The sequence below is a fragment of the Staurois parvus genome, unplaced genomic scaffold (assembly GCF_062004578.1).
Source record: "Staurois parvus isolate SC_StPar_1 unplaced genomic scaffold, SC_StPar_1.0 ptg000230l, whole genome shotgun sequence".
NCBI classification, from domain to species: Eukaryota; Metazoa; Chordata; class Amphibia; order Anura; family Ranidae; genus Staurois; species Staurois parvus.
Window position 1 is genome coordinate 4,798,513 of NW_028318026.1, and position 13,425 is coordinate 4,811,937.

Sequence of the window (13,425 nt, forward strand, 5' to 3'; positions counted from 1 at the left end):
GGAATGAAAGGAAAATCTTTCCAATTGAGACACTTTTAACAATCCAGAAATGATACACCACATCCAGAAATGATACACTGCAAATGTTTAAGCAGTTACAAAATGGCTCTATATACTGTTCGAATTAAAGTTGACCAAGACTTTTCTAGGCTGTTGCCCCTATCTAGGAGGTCTGTCCGGAACCAGTCCAGTCATTGTTAATATAATGAGAATGGTTGGGTGACACCGATGTAACCTGGCAGTTAAAGAGAATGGACTGGAATATGCATGCATGAAAAATGGCGACTTCACTGTACTAGACCGTTGAGGTAGTAGATGCTGCTGAGTGAACATGCTTACTTTGTGGCCGTCGAATTCAAAATAACTGAGGGAGTTGAGCAACGAATCTACATCAAATTTGACATTAAGCTTGAACACTCCTCTGCGGAAACTATTCAGTTGATTCAGAAGGCTTTCAGGGACGATGCAATGAGTGCAGCGCAAATAAAAGTGTGACACAAACACTTCAAAGATGGTTAATAATATGTTGAAATCTGTTGAAAATGACCCAGAGTCTGGAGGGCCTACAACAAGCAGAACGGGCTGCAATCAACAATGATCGTTGAGAACTAATAGCGGATCTGGGGATTCCAAAAACTACACTGTCCGAGATTTTGTATGAGGTCCCAAGGTGCCTACTTTGAAGGGGACCAATCTACAATAGAGAAGGGGTATCAAGGGTGAATTAACAGTATATGCATATTAAAGAGTCAGAAATACACATAATTGTATAAAATGTCATTACAGTTTTACTTTGTCCCCTTGTTCCATTGTTCTTGTATCTTCAACAAACATCTCTATTTTACATATTACATGGCTGTATACTTTCCAGACAGACCTTGTATATTAAATATATATAGTATTCAAGATGAGATAAGTGAAAGCAAATCAAACATAAACATTAACAGAATGATAGATCTAAAATAATCAAGGACTGCAAAAGTTAATTGCCTGATATTGTTAGGCTAAACAGTGGCAATTGCTGATCATGACCGAGAGCATAACCACTTTGATGTTCTGTCTAGACAGCACAACTCATGTTGTAAAAGGCAGAGAGCTACTGTTTATAAAACGCCATAAATCTGCGTAAATCCCTAAATCTTACACTCAAGACAGCGGCAGTCTTTTTTTCCTTTTACTGCTCTCTTGCTACTTAGAATATTTTATGTCAATAACCAACAGTGTGGAATTCTGATACAAATGTGTTATCCATCCTTGCCTAGGTCCACCAGAAAAGATCCCAACACCAACAAAACCTCTTCCTACAGTGCCACCACACAGGCCTAACCCACCAGCAGATCCACGCAAGAATGATAGACAACCAAGACCTCCCAGGCCTCCTACTGGAGGAGACCGGCCATCTTATCCAGGAGTCAAGCCTAATATCTGCGATGGGAATTTTAATACCCTGGCTATCTTGCGCAGGGAGATGTTTGTATTTAAGGTAAGATTGTGATTTGACGTCTTTTGGTAAATAATAAAAAAAAAAACGAAAGTATGCCGTGCTCGTCTTTGCGATCTCATCTAACAATCCCTGTGTATAGAGGCCATTGTAAACTTATCTTTTTTTTTTTGCGCTCTCTCTCTCTGATGTCCTGGTTGTCTTGCAATTCCTAGATAGCAGCTTTAAACTCTTAATAATCAATTTTATCTAATCTCACTTTCACTTCCTTTATCCTTCCTCTTTCCTTTCCCCATGGACTGGAATTATTTTCTTACCAATAGGAGAACAAAAACACATGTACTGTTAGCTGCGATAGTAAGAGAGTTGGCCTGGGTCACATTAGGAGTTCTTACTTGCACAGCATGGGCTTGAGAATTGTTACATGACATAAGACGCTATCTCCTAATGGACAGTATGATCCTCAAAAGTGACAAGGTGTCCTACGGTGACTTGTTTAGGACCCGATAGTCCCACAACTGGTCACTGCTTATCACGTGTCACCTTTAGTATCGGGAGAAGCCAGAATCCAGAATCTCTCGGAGAGCAGAATCTGCTTGCTCCTCCCAAAATCTTAAAACAGAAGTCTGCTGCTAGCTATTCAGAGATGGTTAGGGTGCAAATACTCTTGTCCACACACTTCTCATTCTTCTCTTTTAGTCATCAGGGATTTATTGTAGAATATTGCTAACATCCACAAAAGATCCAAGGAACCTGCCCATAGTCTGTCTTCAGCTATTAATATTCAGTCACTGAGAGCAGTCTCAGCAAGTATCCTAGCATAGAAATATTCTGGAGTAATTCGCTAAGATGGGGATCATGCGGAGACCTACCTTCCCAATTACAGCCACTTTGTTAAAGTGATTGTAAAGGCTGAAGGTTTTTTATTCTTAGCATGAAGATAAAAAACCTTCAGTGTGCAGTTCCCCTCACAGCCCCCCCCTAATAATTACTTGAGCCTGATCCCAATCCAGCGATGCGCACAAGAATCAAGGCTCTCCTGGGTGTCTCTTTCCTCATTGGCTGAGGCACCGCAGCAGGAGCCATTGGCTCCCGTTGTTGTCAATCACAGCCGGGGAGGAAAGAGCGGGGGGGGGGAAAGCTGCGCCACACTCGGTGTGTCCCATAGATGCACATACTTGGCTCAGGAGCAAGCACTCATGAGTGCCCCCACAGCAAGCAGCTTGCTCTAGAGGCACATCAGCAGGGGGGAGGGGCCAGAAGCACCGTTGGGGGACCCAAAAAAAGTAAGATCTGGGCTGCTCTGTGCAAAACCATTTCACAAAGCAGGTAAGTATGATGTCTTTATTATTTTAAAGAAAAAATACAAACCTTTATAACTACTTTAAGTTCGTATTATCATCATTATGTTAAAATGCTTTGTTTTCGGAATTAATTTTGTATATTCGGATTCGGTAGTTAGATTCGAAAACGATTCAAATTTTGGAAGATGGGCCTATTTTATTCTATTCTGTTTTATTCGGTTCTATTGTATTCTATTCAGTTATATTCTGTTCTGTTTTATTCTATTCTACTGATCAAAAACACAACACATCGCAGCAAAAATGCATATGCATTTTTGCAACAGGGCAACGTGAAAGCAGCCTAAGTATGAATCATTGTCTTATTTCACTTGCGCTCAGGAGTAGATTTTACTGGTGTTTCAAACGCCAAGTGCTTGTAAACGTGGTTAACCGCGTTTGTAAGCGTCTGCGTTTAGAAGCGTTTTTTAATTGTTCCATGTCCAGATGCTGTCCAGAGTCGTTTTTCATCATCAGAAATGCATGCAAAGCATTTTCCATGTATTCAAATGGACCCGGTACACCAGCGCAGTCAGTTGCAGGTTTTGCATGAAGGAACAAAATGGTAGAACGTGCCGCATTATGCTCATGATGGGATCCATAGTGAATACAACCAGAAAAGTCAGGTAATCTCAACACATACTGCTCTCTCTGCTTCTGCTCTCTCTATTCCTCTCAAAATGTCTGAAATAGTTGATTTGTTACTATTTTTCAGTGCATTCTGGGCATTTGGGAAGGTCTCCTGAGGTTATCTTTTAAAACCGCTTCTAGACGCAAACGCACATTAACACGCTATGCAAACGTGGCTAAACAGACGTTTTTTTAACCTACTTTTCCAGCAGTCTGCTTTCATCATTCGTGTAGGAGCTATGGCCGCGGCACACAGCTCTGAAGGGACGGCATGGGTATGCTCCGCTGCTGCTCACTAGAATATCGCCTAAATGATACACATTTGGGAGATATTCATTTTACCTACAGCTCAGATTTATTATGAGCTTACTTGTGCGTAAAAGTATAAAAAATTAGTTTACTACCATTTTAAATGTACCACAACAATGCTTAGAGGTGGCATTTTACCTTTTGGGGTTTGCTGGTAAGGAATAGGGGAGGATACAGAAGAAGATAGAAATGCATACAACTTAATAGGTTATAAGAGAGTGTATAAAAATAAAATAACTTACAACATATTGGGGTATAAGGAGGATACAGGAGGTATATCAGAATAAAACATTTTAGGGTATAAGGGAGGATAAAGAAGGTGGAAGAACTTCTAGTCTATTAGGGAATGAGAGAGAATACAGAAGGTAGAAGAGCTTACCGTATAATATATATAGGGAGGGATAAGGAAGGTAGGAGAACCCACAATCTGTTAGGCTTCGTTCAAATCTCTGCATTATTCATGCAGTGTGTTACTAATGCAGTAGATTTTATATATAGTAGAAAACACACCAAAGGAATTTTTTGATGCAATGTATCAAATAGTTTTGAGGGTGTAAGGTAAAGATAAAGAACACTATTTACAGTCTACAAGAGTATAAGGGAGAGATCATCCTTTAGATGAATATATATGTGTATTATTGCTTTAATATCCTTGAAATAGGTGAATAGTCCAATGCAAGCATACAGTGAAAGTAGTTAGAGGATGGAAACATACAGTTAACCTGCCTAAGTTCTCATTTGGTCTTAAGTGGTTGTAAACCTGAGATATGAAATATGAACAAAGTATATCTCTCTATGATAAGTACTTGTCTCAAATAAGAGCACTAAGTGTCATTTCTGTCTGCTACTTTGTTCCTCTGCTACCAGCATGAATCACTTCTGACAAATTTTCCTGAGGCCAAGAGAAAAATGGCGACAGGGGAGGGACCTCCAGCAGATTGACAGCCTCAGCTGTCCCTTTTCTCCATTAAGATCTCAGAGCTCTCCTCATTGAGCTCTGTAGTGTTTAATTTCAGCTGTCTGCCCCTTATTTTTCTAAACTCTCAGACAAGCTTTATAAATTCTGGACTTTGAAAGGATGTAGAGAAAATAAGACTGCAGTTAGACAGGTACAAGGTATGTAGGAGGATTTGTTTCATCTCTGTGTATCACCTGAGGCTTGTCCCTTCACTGGGAGTAAGGGTTTACAACCACTTTAAGTCTGGTCTGTTCAAGAGGCTCCCCATTACTCCCACAGCTGTGGAAGACTTATCCGTTTGTTGAAGACAGTTGTGTTAGGCCACTTTCCGATGGGGCACACCTATCAGCAGATCCGCTTGCTCAGCGGGGGATGTCTCCTCTGATCCCTGCTGAGCAAGCAGATGACAGGTCTGTGTCCATTCCGCTGATGTAGAGTGGACACAGAAATAGCTCACTGTTTTCTATGGGACGGTCGGATGGAAACGGACCGCCTGTCCGTTTCCATCTGACTGTCATACAATCCAATCCGCCAGATGGATGGGGAACCGATCCCCATCCGTCTGATTTTAGCGTACAGGATTGGATCGGGTACCGGTGGGTGTCAGCTGACCTATCTGCTGACACCCGCCCCTCCGTAGAGGGCTATGGATGATCCAATTGGGTCCGCCTAAAAAAAACTGACAGGCAGATCTGATTGGACTGTCAGTGTGAAAGGCGCATTTAGGTTTTAAGATGATCATGAACCTTGTTGCCAGATAATTTGGTTGCACCCTGAATGGCAAGACAGTGGCATGCCCCAAGTACTTTAGTACCATCCTCAAGGGTATCCTCCTATTGGAGGTCAGCCAATCAAATTACACAGCAGGTACGTGTAATATTTCCTTAGCCTTAGATGTCTTTGTCCTAGGATATATGCATCTGTCTTTCTGTCTGTCTGTCATATGTGGAATGATAATGGTATTTGATACGGTATTACTTTACCCTTTTCATGAATGATAGTTGATAGAAACATTCTCAGTTACAGTACCAGAAATCATCCTTTTTCGACGTGGGTGCCTTCTGGGATTTTCAGGGGTGCCTTGGCAAAATGCCTAAAAATTGCCCCCAACATTTTCAACAAGCTGGTGGGTGGATCAAGTCTGTCTTTTTCTTTATACAAGCCACAGGTTTTTATTGCAGAGCATTATAACCTCGGGCACCGTGTTGGCCAACTGTTGGTGTCCTAACAACCAGTGACATTATACGTTGAAAAGGAGGATGTTGGGTGCCTGAGGATGTCCTTGTTTGTCCCTTCCCTACCCCTCATTGTCAGCACTGGGGTCACATTAGTTGAATGAGGGCGAGAGTGAGGGAGAAGAGAAATACTTGAATACTAGTATCGATGTCCAAAGGTGTATTTGCTTTGTAAGAATAAATCACCTCTAATGTTGGGTATCTTACATGTGTAGATGCCGCTATTTTATGTAAAACTATTAGTTTTTTTAGGTTTTTTTTTTAAGAAACACTGATATATATTTAAAAAGTTTCCTTCACATACCACGGTTCAAACTACTTTAAAATGCCAGCTATCACTAAATCAGGACTGAATACTTCACCCGGAGTTCTGTGGAGGATGTATGGCGTTTCTCCTGGAAAATCAAGCATATTAAACAAAGTATATTTTTCCCTCTTGTTGTAGAGAAATGAAATGTCTTTCCTTGAAGGGTAAATAGTCTTGTGAGTATTTTACTGGAGAAATCGTTTTAAAATTTGATGTTCTCAGCAATGAGCTTCTTCCCTTTTGGCATATTTTTCAAGAGTCTGACTGAGTTTTCCAGATTCGTGAGGCACATCCCCTAAGGAAGTAAATTAAAGCTAGCAAACATTCACAGCACTGCAATGAAAATGCATAAAATATGTTACATAGAACAGTATACAACATCAACTTACACTTGCAAGAGCCCTAGTACAAGAAAAAAAAAATAGCATGAATTGAAAGCAGTAATAATAAAGGTGCACCCAAACCAAACATGAACATTCAGATGGATGTTCAGTTTGTTAAATTTGAGGATTGCTGATATCGTTCCCTTCTTAATGACTGGGGATGAAATCACAGATTCAGCACCTGTGGATTATCTTGTCTGACCCTGGGACAGGTATACAATTTAAATGCCTATTTTTTTAAATTAATTTATCATTATTAATGACTCTGTGAAAATGCCGGCCAGAGTGTTCAGGAATCATCGCCCTGTGTACAGGAATGTAATTCCTTGCCATAATTGTTTTTTGTTTTTTTTTCCATTCAGAAAGTGGGCTGAAAGAAAAAAAAAATGAACCAAATTCTAGCTAATATTGAGTAGGTCCCCCTTTTGCCACCAAAATAGCCTTGACCAATCGAGGCATAGACCCCACTAGACATCTTAAGAGATGGTCAGGTGTCATATGATGTAAAAGTACACTTAGAGTTACTGGGCTTTTTGCGAAATAGAAAATATAGTTGCCAATAAAGGGTTTATTCTTGTTATATTTAATTTCTTTTCCTTTGAAACAGATGAAAAACCATCCATCAACCTGCAAGAAGATGCAGTCAATGTTTTAAATATACTCTATCATATTTCATAACAGGGCAGAGTTTTAAACAATCTTAATTCATTGCTGCATACAGGCTTGGCAATTTTTTTCTCCAGCTATGTGGATAAAACACACTGCATTTTACAAATCAATATTCAATTACTTATGCCTGCAATATTTTAGATTAATTAAGAATATTGATGCCTTGCTCTGGGTCTCTGCATTAAAATTTCACTACTGAATTTGCAGCGTAGTAAAGCTTCCGCTAGAATGCCATTTCATTTAGATAGTGGCTTTTTATACTTCTAGATTCCAAATGTGTCCCATTTTATAAATAATAAAATTTAGACATATTTAAATTTGCACTTGTGGTTTAAAATGAGCTGCTGCAGAGTATATATTAAGCCCATGTCTGTTTTATGTGTAGCCGTAATTTGTTTTACTTACGCAAATTGCCTTATTAAAGGAGTCCTTTTATTTTTGTAACTTTTGCATAAAGAGAATTTAGAGGTTTAGAGTGTATCTAAACAAAAATGTAATATATTGCTGCTTGGAAAAACGAAAAAGAATTCTCCTGCGCTCCAAGACTCAGACAGGTGGCACAAGATGGAACCAGGCCTGGGGAGAACGAACACCACTGCATAAAGGGCTGTGCAGCTCCAAACCAAGGCTGGGGAAGCCCAATCAGCACTGTAAAATGAAATAAAAAACAAGAAGCGCACCAGCCTTGCGCATTACCTCAGCGACCAAAATTTATTACTTGTAAAAAACATACTCACAAACAGCGAATAAAATCAGGCATGTAAGTCCTCTCAGGGACTTGAAGATAACATGAGTCCCATCAGGGGAATAGGTGTTCAGTACAGCTGACGCGTTTCGAAGGGAGTCCCTTCTTCCTCAGAGCTAACTGAACCATACGTGCACCCTCCTATATATACCCATATCTCTGGACTAAAAATAAGCCCTCCCTACCCGGGTTGGGCAGTCTCAGGATAGTAGGAGGGGCCAAAATCTCATAAACTAACCATCAATATTTACAATGCCATTAGAGAGAGATATAACATATAAATTATAAAATGAATAAAATACATAAAATACATAGAAAACATAAAAAACCTATATAAAATATATATCTTAAAAATATATATATATAAAAAAAAAAAAAAAAAAAAAAAAAAACCATATATTGCATACGCCACTTGGTGTGCATCTAATCCCTCAATTTGACTATGACACCAGAGGAGATAATGGTCTTCCACAGTTATGAAACATTGTCATGTTCCGTGTTGCATTGGTGCACAATGTGTCCCATGGGACACATTGTGCACCAATGCAACACGGAACATGACAATGTTTCATAACTGTGGAAGACCATTATCTCCTCTGGTGTCATAGTCAAATTGAGGGATTAGATGCACACCAAGTGGCGTATGCAATATATGGTTTTTTTTTTTTTTTTTTTTTTTTTTTTATATATATATATTTTTAAGATATATATTTTATATAGGTTTTCTATGTATTTTATGTATTTTATTCATTTTATAATTTATATGTTATATCTCTCTCTAATGGCATTGTAAATATTGATGGTTAGTTTATGAGATTTTGGCCCCTCCTACTATCCTGAGACTGCCCAACCCGGGTAGGGAGGGCTTATTTTTAGTCCAGAGATATGGGTATATATAGGAGGGTGCACGTATGGTTCAGTTAGCTCTGAGGAAGAAGGGACTCCCTTCGAAACGCGTCAGCTGTACTGAACACCTATTCCCCTGATGGGACTCATGTTATCTTCAAGTCCCTGAGAGGACTTACATGCCTGATTTTATTCGCTGTTTGTGAGTATGTTTTTTACAAGTAATAAATTTTGATATATTGCTGCTTACCAGGTATTAGATGAGGTGGCTGCATTCGTTACCGGTACTTTTTAAAAAAAATATTTTACCTTTTTCATCTGGTGATCCTGCCTGTAACACACTTCCCACCCTAGGGTGACAACACTTACTCTACTATATTTATGGAGGAGTCAGCAGATGTCGAGCAGGGATACTAAATGAGATGCCAAACATTGTGTTCGACATAAGAAACTAGGAGTGACAACACATCTGCATGTGAAAATTATTCTAATAGGCAGAACTACTAAAGAGTAAAAAAGTGATAATACCATAGGCTGTGTACTACCATTTTAGCTTAGTTTTTTTTTTTACTATTTTACTGAACTTAAAACTGAACATTAAGTTCTAAGGCCTCCTCAAAAGTTTTCCCCCAGTACCTCAATTCCAGGAGAGTTCCAGCCGGCCACATGATGTGAAGAGTCTATTCCTCTTTTCCAGGGGTACACAGTCCTCATTATAGAGGGAATGGTTTTCTAGGTGTGATATGGGAATGCCGGTCTCTTCAGCATTTTACTATGAGCTCAGACTGAGATGTTACATTTCTAGGGGGTGTGTCCATGACGGCCTGGGTTTACAGGAAGTGGGTTAAATGGGTGAAGAGGAAGAGCCATGACAGGATGCAGCAGAGAATCAATGGCTGCATTTTTTTTTTTTACTTGCGTTAATGAAGGCAAAATCTAATTTCTAATTCTGATGTTGGGCTTTATGAAGACAGACACTTTGTCCCAGTGACATAGGCTTTGCAATGTCTACTACTAATACCTACTAATACCTTGCTAGCGCTGTCATACCACTCCTTCAGTTGGAGCCCATACCAGGGTCAGCTGGTGTCCGAAATGAGTGGGAGAGAAAGGTCACTTCCTCGGTAATTGACTGCTAGACCCAAGCACTGTCACATGGCAGGTGGTCACATGCCCCACCATAAGCACTAAGTATTTTTGCCAGCTAAGGCATCAGAAGAAGCGGCAGGAAGAGTTAGCCCCATTGTAAAGCAACTATCACTTTGCCCTGAAAGAGCAAGGTTATAGTATATCTTTAAAAAAGCCTATACTTGTGAACAATAGGTAAAAGATTTTGTTTAAACACTTGTCTACCAGGGCCATTTTTTCCATTTTTGCACATGGCAAAATACACATTTAAGGCCTAGGTTAGTTAAACCCCTAAACATTTTATGTTTTCTGAAAGCTAAAAAACACCCTGGAGAATAAAATGGTGGTAGCTGTTTTAGATGTTGCATGATGTTAGCACACATATTTAGTTGATTTGTAACACTTTTACACTTTTGACCAAACGTGATACTAGCTTCTTTAAGTACTTTTGTTATTCTATATTTACTTTAGTCTCTTTGATATTCATTGTCTTTGTACTTTATGGAGAGACTTCTCATTATTATATTACTGAATATTGTACTGTACTTCTTTTTTGTCATATAAATTGAAAATATACTTATTATTAATATAATAACATAATTATAATTTTTATGTCATTATACTAAGATCTAAAAACTAATAACATTTGAAAAAAATTGATTTTTTTTTTTTGTTTTTTTGAGGGGTTTATATACACATTTTGTACTTAAGTAAAAGAAACCAAACTATACCACTAAAGTAAATTTTTGTGGACAAAAACGCCATATTACGCATATTTTCTGGTATACTATAAAAACATGTTGCAACAAGTAAATAGATGCTTAGCATGTCAAGCCTTAAAACTGCACATCTTTCAAACGGGGACAAACTTTGATATGGAAGATTGTCCAAAGGAATTTTCTTTTTACAGTTAAATGTATTGCTATCACAGGTCCTCTTTATTGAGACATCAGGGATCTATCAGTCTTCCCTGCATTTCACCAAAGCAAATGGAGCTGGGAGCTGCATATAGATCAGTGTAGTAAAAAAAAAAAAAAAAAAATCTGTGTTACTGGTCAGTATTTTTACACACGTATGCGCAAACACGTGCATATATGCGGTTTTGCGTCATACTTCCTTGATTTTAAAAAATGCTAGCAGAATTTGTACGCATATGCTGAAATATGTGCATTTGTTATAAAGCCCATTCTTGCATTTTTTTATACCAGGAATGTCTGATTTTCATGTACCCTTAGGAGCTCAAGTAATAGTTCCTGGCTCTTTTCCTGCTCCTCTTGAAGTTTTAGGTGTTTCTATCCACCCTTGTGTGCTTTCAGGCTGAGTAGAGTCTCTTCTCAGCACCGAGATATAACCCCCAGTGTTTCTGAGAAGCATAGAAACAATTGAGTACTGTCCGTGATACTTTTTTTATTTGCACTAACATACAATTTTGAGGACAAGCTTTCGGGGTATGTCCCCTTCTTCAAGGTCTAAGCAGTACTATTAAAAATCACAAAGTGAGAAGCATAGGAAAGCAATAGGTTGTTCAGGTTTTTAGCAACAGCAAACAATGGAAAAAAAAAACTGCTTTGCATTGAGTGAACCTTCAGTACCACGGACAGTGTCACTCTTTCTGTTAGAACAGCTTACTGTTCTTCAGACTTTAGAGGGTCAGACTGTGGCCATTGTAAGTAGAAAATGTCCCGGCATCAGTGGGAGTAAACCATGCCCCACCTTTGGTGTCAGTGAAAGGAATTGTGCCCCATCGTTGTTGTCACTGGGAGGAATTGTGCCCCATCATTGGTGTCACTGGAAGGAACTGTGTCCCATTATTGGTGTCATTGGAAGGAACTGTGTCCCCATCATTGGTGTCATTGGAAGGAACTGTGTCCCATCATTGTCATTTGAAGGAATTGTGCCCCTTTGTTGGTGTCAGAGGATGAAATATTGCCCCAAGGGCAGGATAAAGGCAAGCAAAGGGCCACATCCGGTAAACAATGCCCCACCTTTGGTGTCAGTGAGAGGAATTGTGTCCCATCATTGGTGTCACTGGGAGGAATTGTGCCCCATCATTGGTGTCACTGGAAGGAACTGTGTCCCATTATTGGTGTCATTGGAAGGAACTGTGTCCCCATCATTGGTGTCATTCAAAGGAACTGTGTCCCCATTATTGGTGTCATTCGAAGGAATTGTGCCCCTTTGTTGGTGTCAGAGGATGAAATATTGCCCCAAGGGCAGGATAAAGGCAAGCAAAGGGCCGCATCTGGCCCCCGGGTCACAGTTTAGAGACCACTGTGTTAGAACAGCAAGAAAACACAAATTCAGTAAATAAATATGGAAATCGTGATTTGTATTTTGTTTTGGTAAACCTTGTTTTTCAGAAACCCATAATAAGTTGTGTCAGATTTCATCCTCTAACTCAAAAACTTGTTAGTGACTTGGGAATTTCTGCTCACAGTATCTAGTCATTTCAGGCTGTGTGATCTGAGCTAAAGGTGGCCTTTGAGCTTTCTAGATACGCCTATGGAAAATCTAGAAAAAAGTAATACAATTTTTCTATGTGTTGCTCCTCATAAGGGATTCTTCATTCCTTAGGAAGTATATGAAGTACTAAATTCAGGATGGTGACAACTGCAGATTGGCTTTTAGCTGCTCTACTGTTCCCAAACAGAGAAACCCATTTGATGGAGAGATCAACCCAATTACCAAAGTTTTAACATGTTATTGTAATTTCATTAATAATTTTCAAAATTTTAAATTGACAGCTTTCATTGGCATTTTTAGGCTGTGTCCCTGCCTTCCAATTACGCTTTTGCACCCTGTCACACAGTGCAAATTACTTAATTTGGAGGTGAGCAGCTCTTTCACCTGGTGTGGTGGTGCACCGAACCGTGAAAAAGAAGAGGATACTCCGTGTCACTTGATAACACCAATAGGTGTATTGCATGGACTTTGTGCTGACAGGACGTTTATGATCAGATTTGTTAATCACTATTCACTATTGGTAGGGTATAAGCATTGTTTAGGAAAGGGGGCTGAATATAGGGAGTTGCGCTGCACTTTCTTATGAGGAATATCTAATGAGAGTGAGGTGAGATTCACTTTATCTATGTCCAGCAAGCATTAAGGGGGTGGGTTTGTTTTACATTGTTTTCATACTATTTTATTTAATTTCTATATACAGTTTTTGCCACGTGTGATAGACTGCGCTGATTGAATAAGGCTGGTTATTCAGTCACAGGAATCTGTGAATGAAGAAACTACAAGTCCCGTCTTCCACCGTGGCAGACAGGTTGTAGTTGTCAATGAACTTGTAATGGTGCTGATGAGTACCCTTGTAGTCCATTGATACTTCCTCCAGCTTTCAAGCAGAAAGTCCATACAGAGGTATGGACAAGCTTGATTAGGTGTCTGCAGGAGCCTAACATTGCATCTGTGATCCACTCATCATGGGT

General features: G+C 39.3%; 1 protein-coding gene across 2 annotated transcripts in view; it reads left to right on the top strand.

Annotated features, from left to right (window-relative positions):
• The window catches only part of MMP16 (matrix metallopeptidase 16), a 307,082-nt gene that overhangs the window by 236,668 nt on the left and 56,989 nt on the right, over window positions 1-13,425 (top strand). For both annotated transcript variants that reach the window (XM_089679703.1, XM_089679704.1), the window contains one exon: window positions 1,263-1,483. In XM_089679703.1, the coding sequence (XP_089535829.1) occupies window positions 1,263-1,483 (221 nt within the window). The remainder of the gene's footprint in view (window positions 1-1,262; window positions 1,484-13,425) is intronic.